Raw genomic sequence first — 25,586 nt, 5'->3', positions numbered from 1 at the left:
TGATCCCTCATAGGACAATGCTATAGTAGGAACTCCTTATTAATGTTAATTGCTACCTTACAAAGACAACACTTAAACTGCATATTTTTTTAAAGACATGAAAAGTCTTGAATGAGAGAAATATCCTGCTTTTTAGGGCAGGAGACAGAATGAAGGTTGACAGAAAATCAGCCCTTTTGGGTTTTCTGTTTTGCAGCTCAAGTCTCTTATGGGATTTCTATTTTGCACTTGCAAAGTGGTATTGAATATGTTATCCAAAAGAGGATAACATTGCAAATTAGTGACATAAAACTGAACAGAAAAATTGACAGAACAAAACCATTGGAAGAAATTTAATAGCTCTGAATAGATAGTATAGCTCTGAAAAAAATACATATCCTGAAGGAAAAAAATCTAGCAGTCTCAACCAAGAGATGAAATTTAGCTGTGGAGCCTCTGGAAGCACTGAGCCATCCCAAAATTTCACACAAGGGTGACAATAACCCATTAGTTAGTGAGGAACATGAAAAGCTGGGCAAAAATTATGAGCTTGTGACTGGTTATATAAATAACAACATTTGAGTTAGAGGACAGCATTTATGTTTGGATATTAACAGCAGAAATCTGAGTCTCCTCTCAAGCATCAGAACTGTTTAACACAGGACAATCCTCGTGCCAAAAGCACTCTGCTGCCTCCTCACCCCTTTGCAATGCACTTACCTCCTGAAGACTCCTTCCACCCCAGTAATACCCATTCCGTCCACAATGTCCCTGGTTAATCTAAATGGAACAGTCTCTGGTGTGGGAAGGATTTTACCTTGCTCAAAAGCAACCCCTAAATGAAAGGATAATAAATGTTTTTAAAAATGTTAAAGTGAAGAAAAATTAAGGTATTCTTGCCTGTCACACTTACCCAGATCTATATGGACCAGTTCTGCTGTTTGTTCATCTATCAAGATGTTCTGAACATGTCTGTCTCCAAGTCCAAGAATGTAGCCAACTAAAACAAAAATGTAAGTGCTGAAACTGTATTCACATGCTGTAGGAAAGCAGGGATAATTTAACAGAGAAATTATTAGAATCAGTTAACATGTGTAAGCAAAAACAAGTGAGAATATTTCTTCCCCCATGCATCCGTATTATTCCAGTAAAAAGGAAATGCTATTCCATAAATCCAAAAAGAAAAGGCTAACTGAATGCAACAGCAAGAAGGTTTTTATCAGAAGATGCACACTCTTCTTTTCTACTCCACAGACATCTTGCTCATTTCTCTCTGTAGGTAAGTTAAGCAAACGATGTCACAGCTTTCAAAAAAAGAAAAAAAAAACCCCAACCAGATAAAAAGCAAGTGCATAATAAAATTTGGGTTTATTATTATTACTATTAAAAAACCCCAGCTCAACCTAAATAGTTTCTGAGTGACTTTTTCTAAGTCAGTTTTACAAATATCCAGTGATACAACTTAAGATCTGTCATGCAAATATATTGCATTTCTTTACTATCCTTAAATGCAGAAAACCTCCAAACTTAATCTCTCTTGCTGCAATTTACACTTTTTCCTGTTTTCCTGTTAGCTGATGGACATGGAAAGCAGTAGTACTTCCTACAAAAATCTTCAATCTGAACTCTGCTACACTGTAGATTTACTTAATTTTTTTTCAGCAAAAAAAAGGGAGTGTATAAACAGCACGCTAATATCTAAAATAGGATGTATGGCAATGTATACAATTTATGATCAAATGACACAATAGAGAACTGGAAATCCACAATCCAAATATCTATTTCCTTAATAAGACAGAAAAATCAAAGGAAAAATGACAAAACTGAACCACTTCAGCCATGGCTAATGATGCCAGTAGAAAGTAAAAGATTAAGCTTTTCAACTCAGTTAAAACATTTGAGATTAAAATAATCAATGTTAAATCAAAACAACAGAACTTGTCATGTAGAAACATAAAAAAACCTATTACAAACTAAAAATAAATAAAAACTAAAAACATAGAATTTAATTCTGTCTTTCTAGTGCAGAAAGGAATGAATTAGAAATTCTAATAACAAAAAGACTGCTGAGGTGGTGTTCTTGCTGGCATTTTTTGCCCCTTACTTGCCCTTTTCTGACATGTGACAAAACCAGAGGAAACCCTGTGAAATGGTGCAAACTGTCTGCATGGTGCAGGAAGCCAATGCCAGTGATGCCCTGTAGTACCTATGGAAGATGTAGCCACACTGCGCGTGTACGCCAGTCGCTTTTCAAACCACACAGCTGGATCCAGGAATTTTTCCATGCAGAAATAACGGAACACAGGCTGGAAGTTCTCACAGACTTTCATGAAGATGTTGTATTTCTCTTCAGAATCTTTCTTTTGTGCTTCCTTTAAACAAATAAGAAATGTTTTCCACAAGTGTCTACTTTAAAAGGACATTACCTCATCCTTAGAAAGAAATAAGATTCTTTCTGCCCTTCTACTCTCCATCAAATGGTGGTCTCATTGCTTTCTTTCTCTGAGCTATGAAGTAATGATTTTTTTACAGCAATTGTTAATGGACCTGTTCATTAAACAATTATATTTAGACACAACTCATGGGCTCCACATAAAAACCCACTTCCATTTATTTGGGTAAGAAAGTCTATCTATTCTCATCTATTTTATATTCACAGAAAGTTAAATGCATCTTACTGGGAGATACAACCCCTTGCACTCTGTTCTGGTACCTTTGCTTATCTGATGGCTCATGTCACTGTGACAAGTCATTCTCACTTTCACATGCAAAAGCTGCACAAAGCCAAAATTAAATATACTTTCATCCTCTTAATACTATACAGATTTAAAAAGGAATAACTTCTTGAGCAATCATGGTGATAAAAAGTAAAATCTGCAATTTTCTAAAGGTATGGTGAGGCTGTTTATGGAACTAAACTAAACCAGCTGAATCCATCCAGCAGCTACTTACCATCAGAAGAAAGAACCTTCCTCTCCTGGTACCTACTGAACCAGGTATTTTTCTTCCAGTTACTTACCATAAGTCTCCTTCTGGCTTAGCTCCCTGAACTGACTCTCTGGAGGGGAGTTTGGGGGGAACATGGTTGGGGTACATGGTCGTCATGGTGGAGAAGCCAGAGAGCCCTTCACACCATCTAACAGCAGTCAAGACATTACATTAATATCAGCTGCATTCTCAAACACTACTTTTATTTTCAACAGCTGATATTCAGAATTTTGGGTATTCATGAAAATAAAATGAGTTTTCAATGCAATGAGAAACATGAGAAATATAAATTAAACTTTTAAGATAACCTTAAACTGACTCTGGTCTCTGTAATGATCACTTTGGAATGTCAGTAGATTTATACTCCAGAAAAGACTTCACGGACTTCTCAGAGACTCAGCTGTACTCAAATTTCTCCTGCAGTAGCCATTCATTTATCAATTTTTGATTTTGTAAAAACTCTTCTCAGGCCCCATTCATATTAGTCTGAAGAACTATTAATTCCATGCCACGGGTCATATTCATTAATATATACTAAAAGCATATATATATAGTATATATATGTATATATACATACTATATTTTTATAAACCCAGCCCTCTGTGTGAAAGAATCTAAGCCAGATATTGTTATTTAACTGTTTTCACTCACCATCATTATTTTCTGACACTGGTAACTGGAGTAATCTTTTGGCCTGTATCTCTTGTGAGCTCCCTCTTCAACATTCACAAGAAACTCCCCAATGGGAGTTGTTCCTGAGCACCACTCAAGAACACCACTTCTCTGAGTAAGGGGAACCACCTGCAGAAACAAAACCACTGCTGGATGGGGAGGTTTATACACACACAGCTGGAAATACATGTGCTGCAGACCATGGGCACATATTTGTGCTTGTTTGAAAAGAAGAATGGCCAAACCATACAGCTGACTACAACATAAGCTCTAAAACCACATGTATACACACATAAAACACATTTAAGGCTTTTCTAACTAAAATTTTCTAGTACAACTTTCTATCACAGAGACCCTTCCACTAGGTTCTTCAATATAACTTCATGGCTGTACTCAATTTGCATGCTTCCTCAGCACCCCTGTGATTGCCAGCAGCTTGCTATGCTTGAACAGGATAATACAAGCCTTGTGCAAATTGCACATAAAAAGTAAAATCTGGACCAAACACACAGTAGCTGCATGAACATTGCAGACTTGCCTTGGTCTGTTTCCTTCCCTAGGGAACAGTTTCTCACTTCATTACTGGCTATAATGGTTACCTCAACTGCAGAGAGAATTAGCCAGAATGAGTGATCTCCTGTCCTCAGAGAAATAGCTGCTGCCTGTTTCCTCCAATGTTCTTCTCTTACAATGTTTATCTCATAACACAACCCCCATTCTCTCTTTCCCTGCTCTCATTCATTTTAAAACAGATAAAAACCTAAGTCTTCACTGAAATTATTCCATATGACTTTAACTCCGTCTGTGAATTCATGAAACTATGCTAGCAATTCAGGTAAGTTCCTTTAGGGATTCTGGGATGCACATTTCTCATTTGTCAAAGATAAGAACTTCTATTTAGAGAGTACTTACTCAGAGTACTGTCTGAATATATCACTCAAGGGGTGGACTTGTGCAAACTGCACCAAGTTCAACAAGGCCAAGTGCAACGTTCTGTACCTGGTCGAGGCAATCCCATGCACCAGTACAGTTTGGGAGCAGAAAGGATTACAGACAGTCCTGAGGAGGATTTGGGGATGGTGGTGGACCAGAAGCTTAACATGAGACATCAATGTGCACTTGCAGCCCAAAAAGCCAATTGGGTCCTGGGCTGCATCAAAAGAAGCACAGACAGATGGTTGAGGGAGGTGATTGTTCCCCTCTACTCTGCTCCTGTGGGACCCCCACCTGGAGTACTGTGTCCAGTTCTGGAGTCCCCAGCATAAGAAGGACACAGAGCTCCTGGGATGTGTCCAAAGAAGAGCCACTAAAATGATCAGAAGGCTGGAGCACCTCCCTGGTGAAGACAGGCTAAAGGAGTTGTTCAGCCTGGAGAAGAGGAGGCTCTGAATTGACCTTATAGCAACCTTCCCATAACTGAAAGGGGATCTACAAGAAAGCTGGGGTAGGGCTTTTTACATGGGTGTGTAGTGAGAGGACAAGGGGAAATGGTTTAAAACTCGAAGAGGGGAGATTTAGGTTAGACATGAGGAAGAAATTCTTTCCTGTGAGAGTGGTGAGACACTGGCACAGGTTGCCCAGGGAGGTTGTGGCTGCCCCCTCCCTGGAAGTGTTCAAGGCCAGGCTGGATGGGGCCTTGAGCAACCTGGTCTGGTGGGAGGTGTCCCTGTCCATGCAGGGGGTTGGAACAAGATGATCTTTAAGGTCCCTTCCAGCCCTAGCCATACTATATTTTTTTGGCTTAAGAGAATGGGGAAATGTGCTTTATCAATAGTATCTATTCCTCTGCTGCAGCAGCTGTTCAGGGTTACCTTGTATCTTCTGATAGTTAATTTTCTCTTCCTTGTTTCAGTATTTTGCTGGAGCAATGTATTGCACATCTGGAAAACCTGTTGCATAACAGCATCCTGTCTCAGATCATCACGCCCCTTCAGCATAAACAGAAAAAGCAGTTAAATAACACTTCAGCAACCACCTTCTTGTTCAGCAACTTAAAAAATATTTTAAAAAATCTACATAACACAGCTTACATTAATAATAATAACCAATTCTAATAAAGTCTAACTTACAATTGTTTAATTCTCTGCATTTATTTTTCTAGTAGTGTTCAGCTGCTTAAGCAGAACCACCATTAACTTAAATCATCATTTTTTTCTTTTTGACAAATGTCATTTGATTAACGTTTCAACTACATGCCTTATGGTACCCTTTATAAAAACAGATGTTTCATTCACCATGTTTAGCAATCCAGCACAGAGCTGAAGCAGCATCAGGTGGTACTGCAGTGCTGACTACTGGACAGGTCTAGTGATTCATGTTTCTTTAAAACTCTCAAAGCTCCCCTGTACTTAGTAGCAAAACAGCCAGTGTTTAATGCTTACATTCAAAGGCACAGGCTCAAATCAACTGAGTTTAAAGAGAAAATTTTTTGTAGAGATTTGTGTTTCTCTGTGCATGTTTTTGATTGCTTCTGAATTGTTAACTATTTTTAATATGGTAAAGAAAGAAAAAAAAAGATATTTAACACAAAATGTTGATGGCTTTTATTTGCTATAAACTCCAGGTCTAGTTGAGACATGACCATGAAAATATGGTCTAGTGGTTGCCAGGTAGGCTATTGTTTATTACATGAATGGTTGAAAAATAATTTAAAAATATTTAATATTATTACTTATAATCCTATAATTATTATGTTACTTATTACTACTTCGTAATTTCCTTTATTAAAGCATTTTTTAACTGAGAAAGCTGACACTGAACTGTGCAAAGTCTGTTTATAGTAAAGAAGTGCTACATATTGAAACTAACAAGATTTAAAAATAGTTTCAACATGCCAAGTCTCTGAGATGTCATTACAACTGACAGAACCTACCTTAACCAGCTGCCTCCTTTCTTTACCATCTGATCCTACACAATCAATTATTTTAGGCAGATTCAGGCCTCCTGCTAAGCGAAACTCTGGCTTAAAGGACCTCACTGTCACCAAATTTTCGTATTGTCCCGTGGGATCCACCTGAAATTATAAATTAGTTTAAAATTAATAGAAACATTATCTCCATTTCACTCAGGAGTGGTAAGGAGCTGTTTGCAAACCTTGTTAGCAGACTATATGCTAAATATTAACACAAGAATTCCATCAACTCCAAGGAGAATACGTGGTTATTCATAGCTACAAATATAAACTGAGCAAAGGAGTGAGTCTGACTCTTCCTTGTTTACCTCACAGGTAGAGGGGATGTGGTGCTGCCAACTTCCACTGCACAAGCTGTGACACAAATTTGGGCTGTCCCAACTACCATTCTCCCAAGAAAATGTTCATGTACAGTTGAGGGGCATTTGGCTTACATTAGGCTGCAAATGGACCCAATCTGCAACCCTAAAACTGCTGCCATCTACATTTTAAGCCACCCTCCATATTCTCGTGCCACAAAGCAGCCCTGCTCAGCTGGTGTAAGGAAACAGTGTTCCAGGTATTTACAGCACAGACTTCCAGTTATTTAGATAGTTTGTACTGGAGAAGAAGAAAGGCAAAGAACAGGACAATGAAATCCTACAAAGGAGCCACACCTGGGGCCAACAGAATCCCTACAAATAGATGCTGTTTAGCATGGGGAGCAATTTCTGGCCTCTGAAGTGGAACTGCATAAAAGAGTCCCTTGGCTTATTTTATTTGGCTTTATAGACTTCAACACAAGGAAGTTTAAATTTTAGGTAGCTGGCCCAAAAAGCAACTCTACACTCCTGAAACTGTTAAGTTTCCTAGATTGAGCATGTGGCAGCTGAGTGCTTATGCACCCACCCAATCAATCACTAATTCACCATTACTGAGTGGTAAAAACATACAAGCCAGCCATTCAGGTCAGCAGGAGGGGCATATGTATTAATCCTCACACCCTTCTGGACACTGAGTGCCTCCCTGAAACTCTGAGCTAGCACAGACAAAAACCCCTTTTGATAATAAAAGACTTGTCACTGGTAACAGTGCAAAGTCATCCTCACACAGTAAGTCACAATAAAATGCTATCCAGCAAAAGTAAGACTGGAGGTCAAGGTCTCCTGGAGTCTAAAGAAACCATCTCAGGATGCATCTTCCACCTGAGAGGAAACAATCCCTGGTAGGATGACCTGTAAAGCACATGGGAATTTGATGAAGAGATACATGCCCTGACTGCCATTATAAAAATCTCAAGTTGATGCTACAACTTAGTATTATAGTGTGTATTTATTTCAACTTTGGTCACCTTAATTTCCATCGTAGGAACAATAACATCCTCCAAGTTCTTCAGTTTAATAATTGGCTGGTCAGCTGGAATATTTATTGCTTCTGTAATCAAAAGGAAATAATGTTTTTAAATTCAGAACTATAAACATGCATCAAAGCTCACCAAACCAAACCAAACCAAACCAACCAGCTTAAAGTGCATCTGGAACACAAAACCTCAGTGCATTCTTCTGTCAAGCAGATGGAGATGCCCACAGGACAACTCAGGCTTTCTGGAGTTTCATACTCCAGAAGCCTGAACCTTACAGTGTGAGTAATTACAGCTTGTAACCTAGACTAAATTCCCCATTTATAAAAAAAAGGACACAGTGCTAGAACAGATTATCTCTAGCTTTAACTAAATATCAATATTTAGAAACAAATGTTTTAATCCAAGAAAATTAAATCTAACTATTAAAAACCAGAATAATTTTCCCAATACTTACTTCTTTGAGATTTCCATGGAGTAGCATCTACATTTGCTAATGCAATGTAAGCATCACAAAGTGCTTCAATGTCCTTAACCATACGAGCTCTCCTTTTTCTTACAATATTGATTATATTGCTAGCAGCTTCCATTCTGTCCTAGAAGTGCCCAACAGAATACAAATATCAGATTTTGCAAACTACACCCTAGAAGATTAAAAATGCATCATAACATGCAGTCAAATAACAGATACACCCTACAAAAATGTAAAATTGCAATAAGGGACAGCCCTTTTTGTGATAGGAACAGAAATAACACGAAGAAAGGTTTTTTGTTGTCTCATCTGAGATACTTGAATAAAGTAAAATGTTATTGGGAGTGGAAAGGAAGGAAACCAATCCAGGCAAAGTGCATAAAACCTGCAAAAATTCTTTGGAAATAAGGATGGGCATTTTTGGATGCCCTGCTTCTGTTATTTCCTCCCAGCTGAAGAAAAAGCTTGCATGCAAAAGGGAAAAACTCTGACCACACATCCTTTCTGTGCCTAACTCTGAGAGATGTAGTTGAGTCCAGCATAAACCTACTCCTTAGGGACCACAAAAGAAGTACCCAAAAAAGGGCTACATAAAATTGTGGTGAAATTTTGTATCAGTGAGGAGGGTAAGAGGGTAATTCCCAACAACGATGCCAGGCCTAGAGTGCTGGGGAAAGAAGGGGCATTAATCTAGGTAAGAGATGACTCCAAAGGGAGGTTCCAACAACAATTAAGCAATAACAACATTAATATGAAGCCACAGTTGAGTATTATCCATCACCATAGATTTTACCATACAAAGATCATAAAAAGGAACAAAAGCTATACTGTACAAGGTTAAATACTTAAAACAGATCTTACAACTCAAAGCAAAAAAAAACCAACTTCAATACAATATATACTTTTAAGAATAAACCCTCTCAAGCTTTTGTTGCATCTAAAATGCCTTTTGCAGAATCACACATCAAGGACACATCACTTTTTAATCACATTTCCCATAATTGTGACTATTTCTTGCAGGAAAAGTTAACCATGTTTTGTTTAATCCCATAATTACTTCTTTCAATAATAATTACCAATTTATGTACAAAGGGGTTTTCTTAATTATTAAAAGTATTTTTTTCCTCCAACACTTCTTAACAAAACTCAGCTGATGACCTCTACACTATAAGGCTCTACCCACTAAGGACTCTACCCTTTGACTTTTTTTTTTTTTAATTAAAAGACTGAACATGATTAATAAAATATAAATTTCTGTAGTCACCACATCAAGCTGGGAGATTTCTTTTGGTGCATTTTTAATCAACTTGTTTCTTCTTGTTGCATCTGGTTTTGTGAGGAGTTCATCTTTGTTAGCATTTGCTAAAGCTAATATTATAAACAAAGTATGATGTGGGTGATCCAGTGAAATTCTAGACATTAGCTGTGAAGAAAAAAAAAATCCTATTATTGAGAACTGTAAAAGAGAAAAATTTTACTTAACTTTATTAATTCTTTTGAACTTCTAATGTTCTTAATAAGACTTAAAAAGTAATACTTGGATGGTATTTCCACAATGAAAATACATTTGAAGGGTATTCCTACATCTGCATAAGACTATTCTTAGACAACAAGAAAATAAACCAGGTAGCAAAGAAAAAAGCCCTCAGCCCTCTTCCTCCTTCCCCCCACTAATATTAATTTTGCATCACTCATTTTTAATACATAACTCATTTAACTCTAACTGCACAAAGTAATATACATATTGTTTAGCAGAATGCACTACTAAGCCAATCAACATTGCTTTAAATATGAGAAGCATAAATTACATTATTCAGAACTTCATGAAAACCTAAACCACCCATCATTTTGGTTCCCATCCGAGCAGCCAGCTGGTACATCAGAGGCAAAAACTTGTATGAGGGGATCTTCTCTGCGTTTTGCTGTAGTAGAAAAAACTTCTGTCAGAATGCTGTACCAAGCACAAAAGAAAATTATCATAAAATACCAGGTAGGAGCTAGAAATTATAATTTTTGCATATATAATTTTTTTCAAATAGAGAGTAATCACTGCCGTGTGATCAAGTGTCAAACCAGTGAGTATCACATCATCTTGGCCCATGTATCCTGAATGCTACAAGTCCTTCATAAGAAAACTACTATTATCTACTCTGTTAGAGCAGAGCTTAGATATATTGATTTAGAATTCCTAGATTATCTGTGGAAAGAGACAATCCCAATGGAAAAAAAAAACTTCCTTAGTTTAAGACAAGAAACAGTTGTGTGTTAAAAGTATGAGGAAAGGAAAACTTTCTATTTTACAAAGTTAATTTTAACACAGAGCAAAGAATTAAATTGTACAGTTCTGTTATAAACAATTATTCAGGTAAGAACTAACATATTACCTCCATGATTCTAAAATTCATAGAACAAGCCCGAGAATGAGAAATTTACTGGTTCTTGGCTACTGTGTTATACAGACACTCTAAAAACATATCCTTTCACCTAAAAGTATGCATAATGTAAACTAGAATAAGATGAAGATGGGCAGTAGCCAAGGTAGATAAAGAAGGGTGACAACAGTGAATGATCCTAAGATATGCTTAATCATAGAGACTTGCCAAATTAAAATGCATCGAGAATTACAGCACTCACTGATTAAAAACTGATGAGTAATGATGACTGAAAATAGCAAGTTTTCTGGGAAAAGTTAAAGAGCTACCCAGGAAAACATACTGCACAGCACTCAAGTTCATATAGAATAACAGAAGGACAGGATAGGTGGGTAATTTAATGTCAAAGCATAAGGAAAGGCAAGAGCATACACCTTCATCATTTTATTGACTCCGTCAACTCCAGAATTTTCAAGCCACAGGGAACAGAGTCGGAAGATCCACATATCATGTTCTTCTCCACTTAGTAAGCAGCTGATGTAGTTCTCCACTGCTTTACACAAGAAATGTTTACGATCCTCAGTGAGGGCACGTATGGCACATTCATCCAGTTCCAGTTCTCTCTGAACCTTCACTGTGTATCTATGTGAACAAACATGATTTTTAAACAATAAATTGTCTCTTACAGCAAGGCTGCCCCTAGTTCTCTAACATAGTAATTAAACATTTTTAACTTGTTCTGTATGTCTAGGAATGGTAGGGAAAACCAAACTGTGGGAGCTATTCCCTGGTGTCTGTCCACACAGACCCACCACGCTAAGTAAATATTCAGTGTGTTTTTCCTTTTTAATGATCAGACAGATCACTTGTATTAAGACTGTATTCCAGCAGCTGAAGTTCATTTTTTCCCCACTCGCTGTAACTGCTGTTACTAAATCTTTAAAAGCTCTATATTATGAATCCTACTCTTTCACCAAATGTGTCATTGGACAAAAATTTCAAACTCAGTATTTTTGGTCTGTAATTTTTTCTGTCAAATAAACCAAACAGAATAAATGTGAATTCTGGCCCATAATCATCCATCATGTTCAACTGTTTTACAGTCCTTGGCTTAGTTTTGGCCCCTGCTATCTGGCACTCTCATAGCCCATGCTCAGGAATGGCTCAGAACCTATTTGCAACAAGCAACACAGATTTTGCCACTGTTTTGTACAGAAGGAAAAATTCAGCTGTAGAAATGTGACCCTTGCTATACCAGACATATAGGAAAGATGGAGCCTTTGATAATTCCATAGTAACCACCCCTCAGCGTGAATGCTCACCTATTTGTCTGAACTCTACACTCCCTTATGAGGCCGACCTCCTCCTTGGCCTTCTTCAGTAGTGCCTGCTTGTTTTCAAACTCTGAGGATTTCATGTAATTCTCAATTCGCTGGTACTGATTATCTGAGAAACGAGCCAGTGAGAGGAAAGCCTTCATCTTTCCCTTCTTCAGCTCATCACTGCTGTCTCCACTGTGGCTTGCAGCAATTTCCACAGCCTGAAAAGGAAGTTACAATAATGCTACGACTGATAATCAGATTGATAGCACTGCATAGTATTTGATTAAACTCAGTTCTCAGAGAAAAACAGAATGGTTGAGGTTGTAAGAGACCTCTGGAGGTTATCTTGTCCAAGCCCCCTGCTCAAGCAGGGTCACATGCTTGAACATGTTATTTAATGTTGCCTATGATGGAATACCATGGAATCATAGACTGGCTTAGGGTTGGAAGGGAGCTGAAAGGTCACCCAGTTCCAACCCCCCTGCATGGGCAGGGACACCTCCCACCTTCAGGTTCAGCCTGACCTTGAACACGTGCAGGGAAGGGGCAGCCACAACTTCCTTGGTCAACGTGGCCACTGTCTCACCACCCTCACAGGAGAGAATATATACACATACAGAATACAACCTGCCACGCTGAGCATTTTTCTCCTGAGTGAGTTTAATCTTCGAGGAAGCATTTCAGTGAAAATGGTTGAAGAAATTATCCTGTATGACACAGCTTTAACAACCATACAAAAGTCTCCTACAGGTCTCTGTTTTTTAGAGTAGGCCTGAAGTTCTACAATAGTTTTAAAACCTTGTATCATAAGGTGGTGAGGACAAAACTAGAAGACAGCCCAATAAGTGCCAAAAAGAAAAGGAAATTTTATGTGAAAGTCAATTATTCAAATCAGAGTGGATAAAGCATGTAGAGTAACAAAGAAAGGGAACTATACAGAGTTCCACAAATTAGCATGAAATACAGAAATGCAGAACAGACAAACATTAATAAAAATGTTTCTACTAATTAAGAGTTTAAAGAAAAATTACAGTACTTTGAAACACTGGAAGACTCCCCAGCACCTGGAAAGAGAATGTTAAAAATACAATGCCCATACTGAAAACACAAGTGAATTACCTGTCCTGAGAATAAGAGGATGGGATTGGAGTGGAACAGGAAAGGGAAACCAGGCTAGGAGTTGTAATCATCACTAGTATTACAAAACCAGTATTAGACAAAAATTTTACTGTGAATTCTATAAAGCCACATTCTTAATATTTTATGAGACAGCGCTATACAATACTATGTGACACTAACATTTTAAAAAGATACCCTGGATCTTCAATCCAGAAAAATAAAGGAGGAGTTAAAAAATTAGACATTTTAATGTGGTATTTTAGCACAGCATCATCTCAAAGACTGGATGTACCTTTTCTAAGTATTTCTGCATGATGACTGTAGGGTTTTCCAAGCATGTTTCTGCTAACCAGGTTCCACAAAGCCTCAGACACTCTGTATACATCAGTTTCAGATGAGGATCATTTTCAACCTTTGAGAAAGCAAGTTTTGGGAAAACAAAGAAAAAAGACAAATCAAATAAAAACATTTTTTACATGATGAGGTAGGCAATTTGTAAAGTTTTTAAGCCCTAAATATAATTCAGTCACTTGGGCCTCTTACTCATAATGTTGCTACAGAGCCATTTACCATTCATATCTACAGCAGTCAACCACCTTAAACCACATTCTATGTTAGACCAAAGGAAAGCACAGGTTTTTAAATACATGATAGTTTGAACACTGAAAAACTGATAAAACAATGACAAAATGTAACAAAAATTAAATAAATTCACAGCATGTTTCAAGAATTTTATTTCCTTATATCCTCATTTAGTCTGAAGTGCCACAGTACACTCCACAGGAAACATTAAAAAACTGCAGTGTGATCAACTTTTTCAGACAGACCTTGTACATGGAAACTTCCTTAAAAGTCTGAACTTGCCTCCAGATAGGAAGCTCAGCTTTAACCGTACAATAGGGCAATTTTCTCAAATACTTTTAATATAGAGTACATATCAAAGACCACCTGATCAAGATGGAAATGCTGACTGTGAAATAGTGATGGATATCATAGGCTGTGAAAACACAAAACCTCCTTATGTGTACAGGGTAAACATAACACTGGAAGGTGAGAGAATGAGCAGACTTTCTGAGGATCTCATCAACTCCATTCACTCATCAGGGAGATGTCTGTAACACTGGTATGCTTCCTTAGTATAAAATATATTATTATTACTAGTGTCTCCCTGTATTAGTCTTTTTTTTTTTTTTTCTTCACACAATAAGGACCAGAGATACAATTATTCTAACAAAAACACGTACACTATCACAGTTCTCAATACACTATGTACCAGAAGTGGTGTGTGACTGTGGGAGGCCGTGTACCCCTGTACTCTGCACTGCTGAGATCACACCTTAAATCCTGTGCTCAGTTTTGAGCCCTCCATTACAAGAAGGACACTGCAGTGCTGGAATGTGTCCAAAGAAAAGCAACAAACCTGGTGAAGGTCTGAAGCACAGCTCTCATGAGGAGCATCTGAGGGAACTGGGGTTGTTCAGCCTGGAGGAAATGAGGCTGAGGGGAGACCCTACCACTCTATGGAAAGGAGGTTGTAGCAAGGTGGGGGTCAGTTTCTTCTACCAAAGAACAAGGGCCAGGACAAGAAGAAATGCCCTCAACTTACACTTATCAAACTTTAGCTTTGATATAAGGAAAAAATTTCTTTACCAAAAGGGTTGCCAAGTGCTGGTTGAGTCACCATCCCTGGAGTTATTTAAAGATGTATAGATGTGGTTCTTAGGGACATGGCAGTGCTAGGCTAAAGGTTGGACTTGATGATATTAAAGGTCTTTTCCAACCTAAATTATTCTGTGATTCTATGCCTAAATAATCCTGCTTGGCTATTACTTTATTTAACTATTGCCAGAAAACAAGATGACACAACTGTGTAACCATTTTGTTAAAAAGAAGTAATTTTTTATCAAGGGAAATCATCTTTGATTTAAAAAAAATCTATGTATTTCACAGTGCTGGAACTGGAGGTAAAATAATGGATAGGTAATTCTAACAATTGCCACACTTACATCGAAACCTCTAAATAAGATTTCTTAATACATATTTTTTTTGCTTCCAGAAATTCTGAGAGTACAAAACAGATTTAGTAATACTGCAGACAGCTCCCTAATTTTCTTCCAAGGGAAAACTTGAAAGTGGAAAACAGAAAGTGGAATAGGCTTTTAAATAATTTTGGTTTGGTAAGTTTATACATTATGAACACGTACCTGAAACCAATCTGCATCTAATTTTTTTATCATACTTTTTAGAATACTCAGTGCAAGACTCTTTTCCTTTTTAGCCCAGAAAACCTGAGCTTCTTCAAGTTGCCATTCAGAAACTCCACGTCCCACTGGATTGTATTGTTTGATCTGAAACATAGCTCTTTCTGGGAGCTGAAATTGAAAAAAAAAATTATAAACAACTTTTTAAGTCAAATACATGTATCTCACAGCAAGTTTTGTTTTTACATTCTTTTCTTGTATGTTCTACTTGTGCAGCCTATTTTGTCTGTGCAACTGTAAGAATTTATTTCCACAAAATGATGAAGTTACTTTCCTATATACTTGCAGAAAACCCTGATTTTCAACAGAACAGAATTGATTAAACCCCAAAATAAAGTATCAGTGTTTAACATTTTAAATACTCAAATGCATAAAGTATAGAAATTCTCCAATCAGTACCTGATGAAATAATGGATTTATAATTCTACCCCAGTGATTATTATTACATCCAGGGAGACCACAGAAAAATAATAACAAAAACAGCACCACCAGGCACTAATTCTGTTGTATGCCTGCTTTTTTAATCCTATCACTGGTGAAGTAGCATCCTCACTACTTAATAATCTAGTATCACTATGATAGTACTAAGAGTAGACTGTTTTTTCAACAATGTCAAAGATTGAGCCTAAAGTATATTTCACATGTTGTTCAACCAGTAACCAAACCAAGCAAACTTTTAAATAAACAAGATAATCAAAATATCAGAATGCCTGTAAGTGACAATACAAGTTGGTGTACTTCAATTAGTGATCACAGTGATGATGCTGGATGGCACTCCATTCCTTCTCCTGATGGGTGGAAGTGGCACCAAAGAGCAGTGAGCTGCAAAGAGTCTTCCTCAAAAAATTGCCCCCACCAGACATTTCGTGTTGCCAACTACTACTGTGCCAAAAGGAAAGGGTTATCAGGCCATGGGTTCAAAGACTGATAAAGCCCAGAAGTATGGTTGCATGTCACCCACAACAGTGAAGAGGCTGGAATGATAGTGTTTTCAGGAATACACTTGCTCAATCTTTCAGAACCTTCTAATCCTCCCCAAATCCTCCCAGTCTTCCGTAACAAAAAAATCAAAGTGAAGAAAACCAAAACAAAACAACTTTTGTTGAGGCCCTTACAGGACACTCATCACTACAGTGTTAGTGGCTGGACAGTCATGAGATAAAAAAATTCTGAAGAAGTAATCACAGAATCACAGAATGGTTCAGACTGGGGCCTTCAAGATCATCTAACATTCCCAAACAGTTCTGGAGACACCAGGTCTGCAAATTATGAAATCATAACCAGCTGTTCTACTGATTTCATCATTATTCATGAAACAACTTAGAACCTTCCTGAAATTCAAGTTTAATATAATTTCACATATTTGAAGTGTTACACAACTTCCCAGGTTATATATTTAGCTGGAACTAGAACTATCTTCTGCAGTGGTTCTTGAAGAATACTGTTGCTCTGCTTGTTGAGTTACTACTCTGGATGCACTATGCAGAACAAGCCAAGGCTGACTCTGGACATTAAATGCCCTACCAGCTGCAGAAACCACTGAGAGTGCAAATCCTTTTAAGTTATTCACAGAGAGATATTTGCCACGGTTCAGACATTCTTTGAGAGTATAAAACTTTGAAGCCAACACTAAATATAGAGATCCAATGGAGCTCTTTCTACAGCTTTACTCTGCAACACTACAACTGCATGATGCCAGTGAAAGCTGGATACATAAAACTGCATCAATATAAACTAATAGAGCTATGAGAGCATTCTTCACCAAAAACCTCATTTTTATTTTATCTAACTCAAAAATTTGCTTACAGACAATGAATAAAATTCAGAAACCATGCCCATAAATACAATTCTACATAGTTTGTCTCCAACTAATTGATTAATTCAATAAACTTTACAAATAGAGTTAATCTTCAGTATTGTTAAAAAATTAAGTTCCTCTAGAAATTAAAAAATTAAACATCCTGATCTAACTAAACACACCGATCTTCCCAGGAATTTCTTACCTGTGTGTTTTTAGCAGTTCTTGCCAATTTAGAGAGCTCCACTAGATGTTTGGTCAGGATGTCCTTGATGCATTCTCGTTTGGTATTTTCATTCTCTTTTTCAAGCAAGATTTCCAAAATTACAGTGCGCAGAGCCATGACAGGTTCCTGGAAACGGAAGTCACTGTCTTTGAGAAGCTGGGACTGTTTCTGCCATTTCAAATAAATATCATTCAGTTGTTGAGTAGTAACAGATCTGCAATTGTTACCAGAAGAGAAAAGACCTGTTATTAATTCTGGCTAAATTCAGTGAAATGCAAGGTAAACTACTGAGGTCGTTCACAAACTACAGTTCAAAATAAGAAACAGTCCATAAAACCCTACTGTGATTAAGATGGAGAATAAACCAGCAGGCTTCCAGTTCTAACAAACATGAAGATCAAGAGATTAACATTTGGAAGTTGAACAACTCCATTATAGGCATCCTTCAGTAAGCATCAAAAACTTATGATGATGTCCATCAGCAAAGGGAATCACATTCAAACACAGAGCTACTTAAAGAATTAGAAACCAAGATTTTTATCTTATAACATAGGTTGTACATGGATTAATATAAGGCTAAGTTCCCAACTGTGACACTGAATCTGTGTAGGTTGTCAATACATGTATTATTTTCTTAGGTATCTCATTACCTGCAAATAGCAATGGTTCAATGAGGTCCTGGAGATGCTAAATGACCATAGGATGACTATAAGCTACCAAACTAATACAACTATAGAAGAAAAAAAATTAGTGTTAAAAAAATCAGGCATAAATACCTTTCTATGATTAAAAAGCAGTATTAAGCAGTCAGGTAGAATATTGATGGTAACAGGGGTCCATGAAGAAAGTGATTGAAACTGAAACAACTTTGAAAAGATCTACGAGTATGGAAATGGAAAATGGAAATGGAAATTTTAGAAAGGAAACTATAAGATGATGACTCATTTATTTTGGTAAAGCAAAGACTAGAAGATAGGACTGCTACCTTGGAGTATTCCATGGAACTCGAAACAAAGGAAAGAAATCACTTCTTTAAAATGTAATGCTGGCATACCAAGTAACTAAAACAACACCATGAATAAATGCAGTCTGGAAATAAACACAACCTAGATTTGTCTTCACAGAGCACAACTATAATCCATGTAACTTTTAAGATGAAGTTTGAGATGTTCATGAATAAATTCTGTTATTTTACTTCTGTGCTAGACTTGACCTCCAAAAACTGTGTCAAATGAGAAAGGAATATGAAACAAGGCTTAAAAAGTACCTGGAGAACAGCAGACCTATATTTTCCAGCTCTCCAATTAGCTGCAGTCTGCAAAGAGTTGGATATAATGAATAAACAGACTCAAGACTGCCTTTGCACAGCTCTTCTACTTCATTTGCTCTGTGGATTCAACAGAGAGACAGTAAATTATTTTTTTTTAATAGCCACAAGTAATTCCAAATATCCATAATACAATTTCCATACAGTGAAGAGAATTTAAACAGCAAAACTATTAGGTTAGAAGTTATTTTGTATTACCATTACAATCTTTAAAAAAATTAAATTTTTCAATAACTGAAAACACAGTAGGCAAGTATTAACTCCAAAGCTTATGTGACAGCTTAGCTAAAGAAGACAAGTCAGCATTCAAATCCATATAAGAGGACTGCAAAATAAGGAATGTGTACTACAGGAAATATATCTTCAACACAAATTGTATCTGCACAAAAACCCCAAATTTAAGTTTAAAACTCAGAGATGAAGTTGCAGTCCAAAAGCATTAGTTTTATTCTATATATGAGTCTTTACTCAAGCCCATAAGACCCCAGCACAGTGACCTGTGACAACACACACACACTCTCTCCACTTCTCTCTCTAACAGTAAACTATTTCCATGCTGGTACCTGGCATCTTTAAGACTGTCATAGAAAGCAGAGAATTCCTTATCCCGCAAAGACTGAAGAGCATCATACAATGATTCATGGTACCCTGGTCTCCCTGTCTCATCTCTTAAAAGTAAAACAAAAAACAACAAAAAGAAAATTACATTTCTCTACAAATAAGTCAATTTTATCTTTATTACAAATATTTTTAGTAGTGTATTTTCTGAAGTTGGATGGATTCTTGTTTTGCATGATGAAAAATAATGCAAGCTTCTAAATCTTAATTTAGCATTCTATAAATTCAAGTTATTCTTCTAAAACATCAAAAACAGTAGCTTTCAAAATGCTTAAAATATAGGGAGTATGTTCACGTTTGCATCAAAAACATGACACAAAACTGACTGCACAATAGAAATTTCTCATAGTATTATGCTGAAAGAGATACATTGCTGTATGCATACAACTTCAGCTCAGAATCCATTTTTCACATTTAACTTGAGAAATATTTTTGAAAAGGAAAATCTGTTCCATATTCCTCCTAAATTGTGCAATGATGTAGCTGTATTAGAAAGGAACAGAGTTCCCATTATATCCTGGCCAGTCACATGAAGCAAACAATACCAGGCATCCCACGTTACTCAAGGGAGGAGATTACTGCTTAGGAGGGAACAGCCACGAGTTAATACTGGTGTGAGCTTACTCAGGTCTTGAGAACTTCTTGTGGCTTACCAAGCAGTATTTTCCCCCTTTGCTTATAAATTAAATGTCAACAACTATCTATCCCTCATACATACTTAAGACACATCTACTATCTGAGACAAAAAAAAAGGAAAATTTCAGTTTATAATGTAAGCAATCAAAAATCAAGAATCAACTGTGTACAATTTCCCAGGAAAATAAAAAAGTGATGTGCTTACAAAACAGACAGGTCTAATTGAAAAAGACCAATTTTCAATTCAACTAAGACAAATGAGGTGACCTTTTTTGCTTGGAACTGAAAGCACTGCCTTTCACCTAAAAGAACTAGCAAAGAAGTCAGTTTACTTGACAGAAGAGATGTGGCCCCATTGCATATTCCTCCACGCTGCCTGGAAGCGTATTTCCTGTAGTTCTGCAGACCACTCAGTGTTTTCATGTTCCAGTCCTTTTAAGTACGTGGAAAGAGTGTGGCAAAGCCCAAAATTCTGCAAGGCCTGGAATTAAGAAAATTACCAAAAGTTGTTTTTTGTCCTTAAATAAACCGAACTGTTTTCTTAAAAGGTTTTGCTTTACCTTTGGAAAAAAAAAAAAAAAAAGCCTTTGCAGGCAAGGCAGAATCATTCAGTATTTCTAAAATCCAAACTATAAAAGCTGAAAACGTTTTAATAAGACTACCAATCACACTACTGACAACTGCAACTCCACAAAACCAGCTTAATTACTACTGTGGCTGGCATTCTTTGAAATAAATTTCCATGTTGTGTTTTAAATGAACTACTTGCTCACACTGCTTCATTCCATCATTCCTGGGTGGTGAGCCAAAAGTGGTTTTCCTTCTTAATGTATTCCTGATGGGGATTTGAAAAGTTTCATACAACGTCTAAACTGCTACCTGTTTGAAGACCATAATGCCTTTATAATTGTGACCACTGATTCAGCTTATGTGTGCTGCCATTATGAAGGAGAAAAGCAACATATTTTTAAGGGATCAAAATAAGACAACATCAATTCCATTTATTTTTTTTAATTAGAAATACAATGGTTTCAGCAAGATAGTTGCCATAATGGAGATGTTTAAAGAATGTGATGGCAAAAATAACCAATTACCTTACTTTTTATATCCTGTCACTTAAGAAGCCAGACAAATTCTGCAGAAAATTAAATATATTTTAATATATATTTTATTTGCATATACTTAATATATTTTGTTTATATATTGCATATTTAGAATTTTACATATTTATAGATTTAAACATATAATTTAATGTTTAATATATTTTAAAATATTTTGAAATACTTTATAAAATTCATTACCCAACTTAGGGCTGATGGGTAAGTGACAAGAGGACTAGAAACCTTAATGTTTTAAGGACAAGTACTAAGTTGTCTTATATTATACAGTTTGGATGCCTATGACATCGGGCTGTACTTGATGCCCAAGGGATCTCTTAGTCCTAAAACAATTTTGCATTTTCTACAAATGATTCTCAATACAATGGATATAAATTCCTACATTCTTTTCCTCTTATGAAATAAAATTACCTCTATTATTCCTGCCTGGCGAGTAGATGGAGAGAGGCTTGCTTCAAGGTCATAGGTTACTAGGGCTTTCTCCCATACTGCTTCATGCTCATATGTTCTTATCCTGTTGTAAGTTGGAATGAGAAGTTTTCTATTTAAGTTCCCTATTAATAACTGAAAGCAATGACTTAAAATAAGACTTTTAATAAAGTATACCTTGCTAATGGCTGTAACATTCTTCCTCCACCACAGCCATAGAGACTGTCAGGTTCTCCAATGCTTCTATATATGTCCATGAGAAGGTCCTAGAACATGCACCATAAAATGAAGAATTACTGCCTCCTATAGAACCAGTTCAAGTGAATTTTATACATACCATGTAAATTTATTAATACAACTCCTTCCATGTAACATTCTGTTATCATTGCTTAATTTTCCTTTATTATAGAATTATAGAATGTTGGGGGAAAGGGGTTGGATGGGACCTCTAGAGAGCATCTAGTCCATGCCCCCTGCCAAAGCAGGATAACCTAGGGCAGGCCACACAGGAATGCATCCAGGTGGGTTTTGAAAGTCTCCAGAGAAGACTCCACAACTTCTCTGGTTAGCCTGTGAAAGTGCTCTGTCACCCCCACAGTGAAGAAGTTTCTCCTCATGTTGAGGTAGAACTTCCTATGTTCTAGGCTTTAACCTTAAACTGCTTTCACACAGTATCTGAGCTTGCTACTATCACAGGAAAAAAAGTTTTGTAGTCTACCTCTTCAGGACTACCTAGTTTCACTACTAAAATAACTAGCACAGGGCCTTAGGTGGTACTAGTTGAAAAGTGCCACTAGTTGAAAAGGCAGTAGTACTGACTGAGCATCACACATGCCAGCTGAGCAATGCATTTGAAATACATGCAAGCACAGTTCTGGAACAATGAACTACTGAAAAAAGTCATTTAGACAAGGCAATTGCATCAGATTTTATGTATCAAATAAACATGTAGGAGGTAATACTAGTTAAGATTTCGTTTATTACAATTTGCTGCACCACTTGCTGATTTGTAATTAATGTATCTCTCTGACAAAACAAAATGAAAAATACGTGGCTGATTACCACCTTGAGGTCAGCTCTTTTGGGGAACAAAGTCTGCTTTTCTGTGATTTAAAATTTACCAGTTAGTATTTCAAGTGAACAAATGCTCAACTTAACTTGTCCACCAAGTCCACCGAGTTAGAATTAGAGCATGAGGAGAACTTTCAAACACAGTTTTTCAAATCCAATCATATCTGGCTTCAGCTCAGATGAAACCTCCTCTTAACTGTAGCTATATGAGAAGGTTTGCTTTCAGACTATGAAGCACAGGCATGTATGTACCTGTAGGCTTATGCCAGTTTCTTCTTTACTTTTTTCATCCAAAATAGTAATAGTTGTTCTTTGACTTTCTTCTTCAAATGTCAAACTCTTAGCTGCTTTAAAAGATGACCTATAAGAAATGTTTCAAGTGGTAAAGTTAAATGACATTTCATACAAAGAACTAAAGAAATTCTGAAAGAACAGTGAAGAAGTATGGGCCACCAACACAAAATTCAAGTCCAGGCCAGTCATACCCTCAGGTTATTCAAAACGGCTCTATACCAGAATGACAAAGTGACTGAACTAAGAATATCAACATCAAGAGATTTTGATATAAAGGTGGTTTTTCAGAGAAAAAAACCCCACCTTGTAATGTCTAATCTTTTATTAAATCAAATTGCTTTTGTGAATGCCTGAAGAAAGAATGCTCTCTTCCAGGAAAGAATAAAAGCAAGTACATAATATATATGCTTACAGCCATACTTTCGTTACATATTCACATAGAGCTATTTATTGACAAAATGAAGTTATTAAATGATCTTGCTAACTGTCCTAATCAAAAAATAATTGTTCATTATAGAAAAAACTTGTAGAAGGATAATTCAGCTCTGCTTACACAATTCTGGTCATCGTTCTGTGATTTCTTTCTCCCCTTGATTCACTTCTGGCTGTATTTTAACCACTAGCATGTTATTAATTAGAATTAATTAATTAATTAATTAATTATCTGCAAAGTGTTCAACTGAAAAAGTGGGATTCAATACGTTTTATTATTTAGAAGCATTAGCTTTAGTGAAGTTTTTCCAGAACATACACTACTAAAAAAACTTCCTGGTTAGAAGTCAAAGTGACACTGTGTTAAATGTGTCACAGCTAGCAAACTAGCAAGTTTGAGACAAAAATCAAGAACTGGTGGAAATGCACATACCTAAGGATTTTTTTTAGTTTTCTTGACTTTTCACATAACAAAACACAAGCAGGATACAAAAACACGATCCATTTTACCAGAAAGAACATTCCTTAAGCCTTTTACCTTTCTTGTTGTTTGTCTTTATTTATCTTGTCTGCGTAGATTTCTGCATAGAGCAAGGCTGTGAAGTGAGCAGCACAAGACTGTGCCCCAATAGCAACCTCAAGATAATTCAGATCTAGCCAGAAGCTGTCATCAAAAACTGTACCTGAAACAGATCTGATTAAACATAGACTTTAATGTGACTGTAACAAACCTCTCTAACATCAAACAAAATAAATCCAATCTAATTATAAAATCTTCCAAAGGCTAATTTTAACTTACTTTAACCCCAAATCACACCACGAGAAATTTACCAGACAAAAAAAGTTTGTATAACTCCTTCAGCATTATTAAACCCCTTAAGGCTAGCCTTATAATTTCATAACAAATGCAAGGTCACTACTCTTTGTTCTTTTAACTGACATGTTCTCTACCACATCTTCCTTAATCTAGAACATCAGCCTTAGAACAGTCATAATTACATTAAAGCAACATTTTGGAAAGCTATATAATAGAATTCACCTTTTTTGTCTTCTTAAGTAGTCAACAACAGCAAGCATGGCTCGTCGAGATACTTTATCCAAACTTCGAAAATTATGGGTTTCTTGGTCTGAGATGTTTATTTCAAAAAAAAGAATACAGTGAACATTGTCACAATATATCCATTTACAAAATAAAGAGGTCTATTTTGTACTTTAGAAAACAATACAAAGCCTCCTTGGTTGGCATTTCCAAAATTAAACTAATAGTTTTTCACAAAATTAATTTCCCCTTTTTATATGAGGTTAGTGACATCAGAGTTTATACAATGATTTATCAAAATCTCTTTTCATTAATAATTTGTGGATTCTATTTTTTTTTACAGAATTCAGAGACGATCCAACATCATTGCTCCATTAACAGACATCTTCCTTTTACCTTAAGACACATAAGGTTATTCCAAAGCCACAGAAATACTTAGTAGGTAGCTTATTGTAGATTTTACAGAATGCATATGCTTATAGAAAAAACACTATCTCTCACAAACAGACACATACTTTTAAAGAATTTCTTTTTCCATGCCTTGCTTCTAGAGTAAAAAAAAAAAAAATTGATCAGATGGCTATAGGCTGTGTTCTGGTCATTGGGTTAGTATTTTTTTCATTTTTCTGGATATTTTTAATTTCTAAATCACAAGAAACAGGGAAAGTGTACACAAAGGTTTGATTACCACTACACTACAATAAGATTCAGAACATGAAATTTCCCCTAATGACAGCAAATGCCACATGAATAAAAAGAAGTATCTGTGCATTTTGTGTGTTCCAACAAACAGAAACGAACAGTGGTTACTTTCCTCCGCCCTTATGAAAAGCCCTTACAGAAAGAACACCAACTCCTTCTTCATAAGTCATCTCTACATGCTTAAATTTCAAAAGACAAAGTGTGGACATATGACTCTCAGTTCCTAAGACTACCATGACATTTTGCTCTCCAGATCCATCCCCATGTACTGCACTACTTGCAAATGTAGGCACCGTGTCTCGCAGGCTGGACCCATTTTGTAAGCACTGCAGAGTCAATGCCACAGAGACAGCTTCTTCCTCTTGCATAATTTGATAGATGAATCATTGAAAATTTCTGGATGAATTATATTTGGGTACCAGAAAAGATTAATGAGTCAGGGGAAGAAGAAGGGACTGGCC

General features: G+C 36.5%; 1 protein-coding gene across 4 annotated transcripts in view; it reads right to left on the bottom strand.

The window, feature by feature from the left end:
- Window positions 1-25,586, bottom strand: part of LOC139792096 (serine-protein kinase ATM-like) — a 71,134-nt gene that overhangs the window by 4,698 nt on the left and 40,850 nt on the right. For 3 of the 4 annotated variants that reach the window (XR_011724145.1, XM_071734921.1, XM_071734937.1), the window contains 23 exons: window positions 24,424-24,511; window positions 23,923-24,078; window positions 22,911-23,019; window positions 21,765-21,853; window positions 21,570-21,672; window positions 20,373-20,521; window positions 19,350-19,454; window positions 18,727-18,846; window positions 17,439-17,673; window positions 15,379-15,546; window positions 13,467-13,586; window positions 12,056-12,273; window positions 11,168-11,375; window positions 10,170-10,283; window positions 9,626-9,784; window positions 8,347-8,485; window positions 7,881-7,963; window positions 6,512-6,652; window positions 5,451-5,567; window positions 3,619-3,768; window positions 2,186-2,351; window positions 893-979; window positions 700-814 (listed from right to left, as the gene is read on the bottom strand). Coding sequence is in view for 3 of the 4 variants with exons in the window: in XM_071734921.1 (XP_071591022.1) it covers window positions 700-814; window positions 893-979; window positions 2,186-2,351; window positions 3,619-3,768; window positions 5,451-5,567; window positions 6,512-6,652; window positions 7,881-7,963; window positions 8,347-8,485; window positions 9,626-9,784; window positions 10,170-10,283; window positions 11,168-11,375; window positions 12,056-12,273; window positions 13,467-13,586; window positions 15,379-15,546; window positions 17,439-17,673; window positions 18,727-18,846; window positions 19,350-19,454; window positions 20,373-20,521; window positions 21,570-21,672; window positions 21,765-21,853; window positions 22,911-23,019; window positions 23,923-24,078; window positions 24,424-24,511 (3,139 nt within the window). In the remaining variant the exon portion in view is untranslated. The remainder of the gene's footprint in view (window positions 1-699; window positions 815-892; window positions 980-2,185; window positions 2,352-3,618; window positions 3,769-5,450; window positions 5,568-6,511; window positions 6,653-7,880; window positions 7,964-8,346; window positions 8,486-9,625; window positions 9,785-10,169; window positions 10,284-11,167; window positions 11,376-12,055; window positions 12,274-13,466; window positions 13,587-15,378; window positions 15,547-17,438; window positions 17,674-18,726; window positions 18,847-19,349; window positions 19,455-20,372; window positions 20,522-21,569; window positions 21,673-21,764; window positions 21,854-22,910; window positions 23,020-23,922; window positions 24,079-24,423; window positions 24,512-25,586) is intronic. The other variant, XM_071734930.1, reaches the window with a different exon arrangement.

Source organism: Heliangelus exortis, chromosome 1 (assembly GCF_036169615.1).
Source record: "Heliangelus exortis chromosome 1, bHelExo1.hap1, whole genome shotgun sequence".
Taxonomy (NCBI): Eukaryota; Metazoa; Chordata; class Aves; order Apodiformes; family Trochilidae; genus Heliangelus; species Heliangelus exortis.
This window is presented reverse-complemented; position numbering and strand designations above follow the sequence as displayed.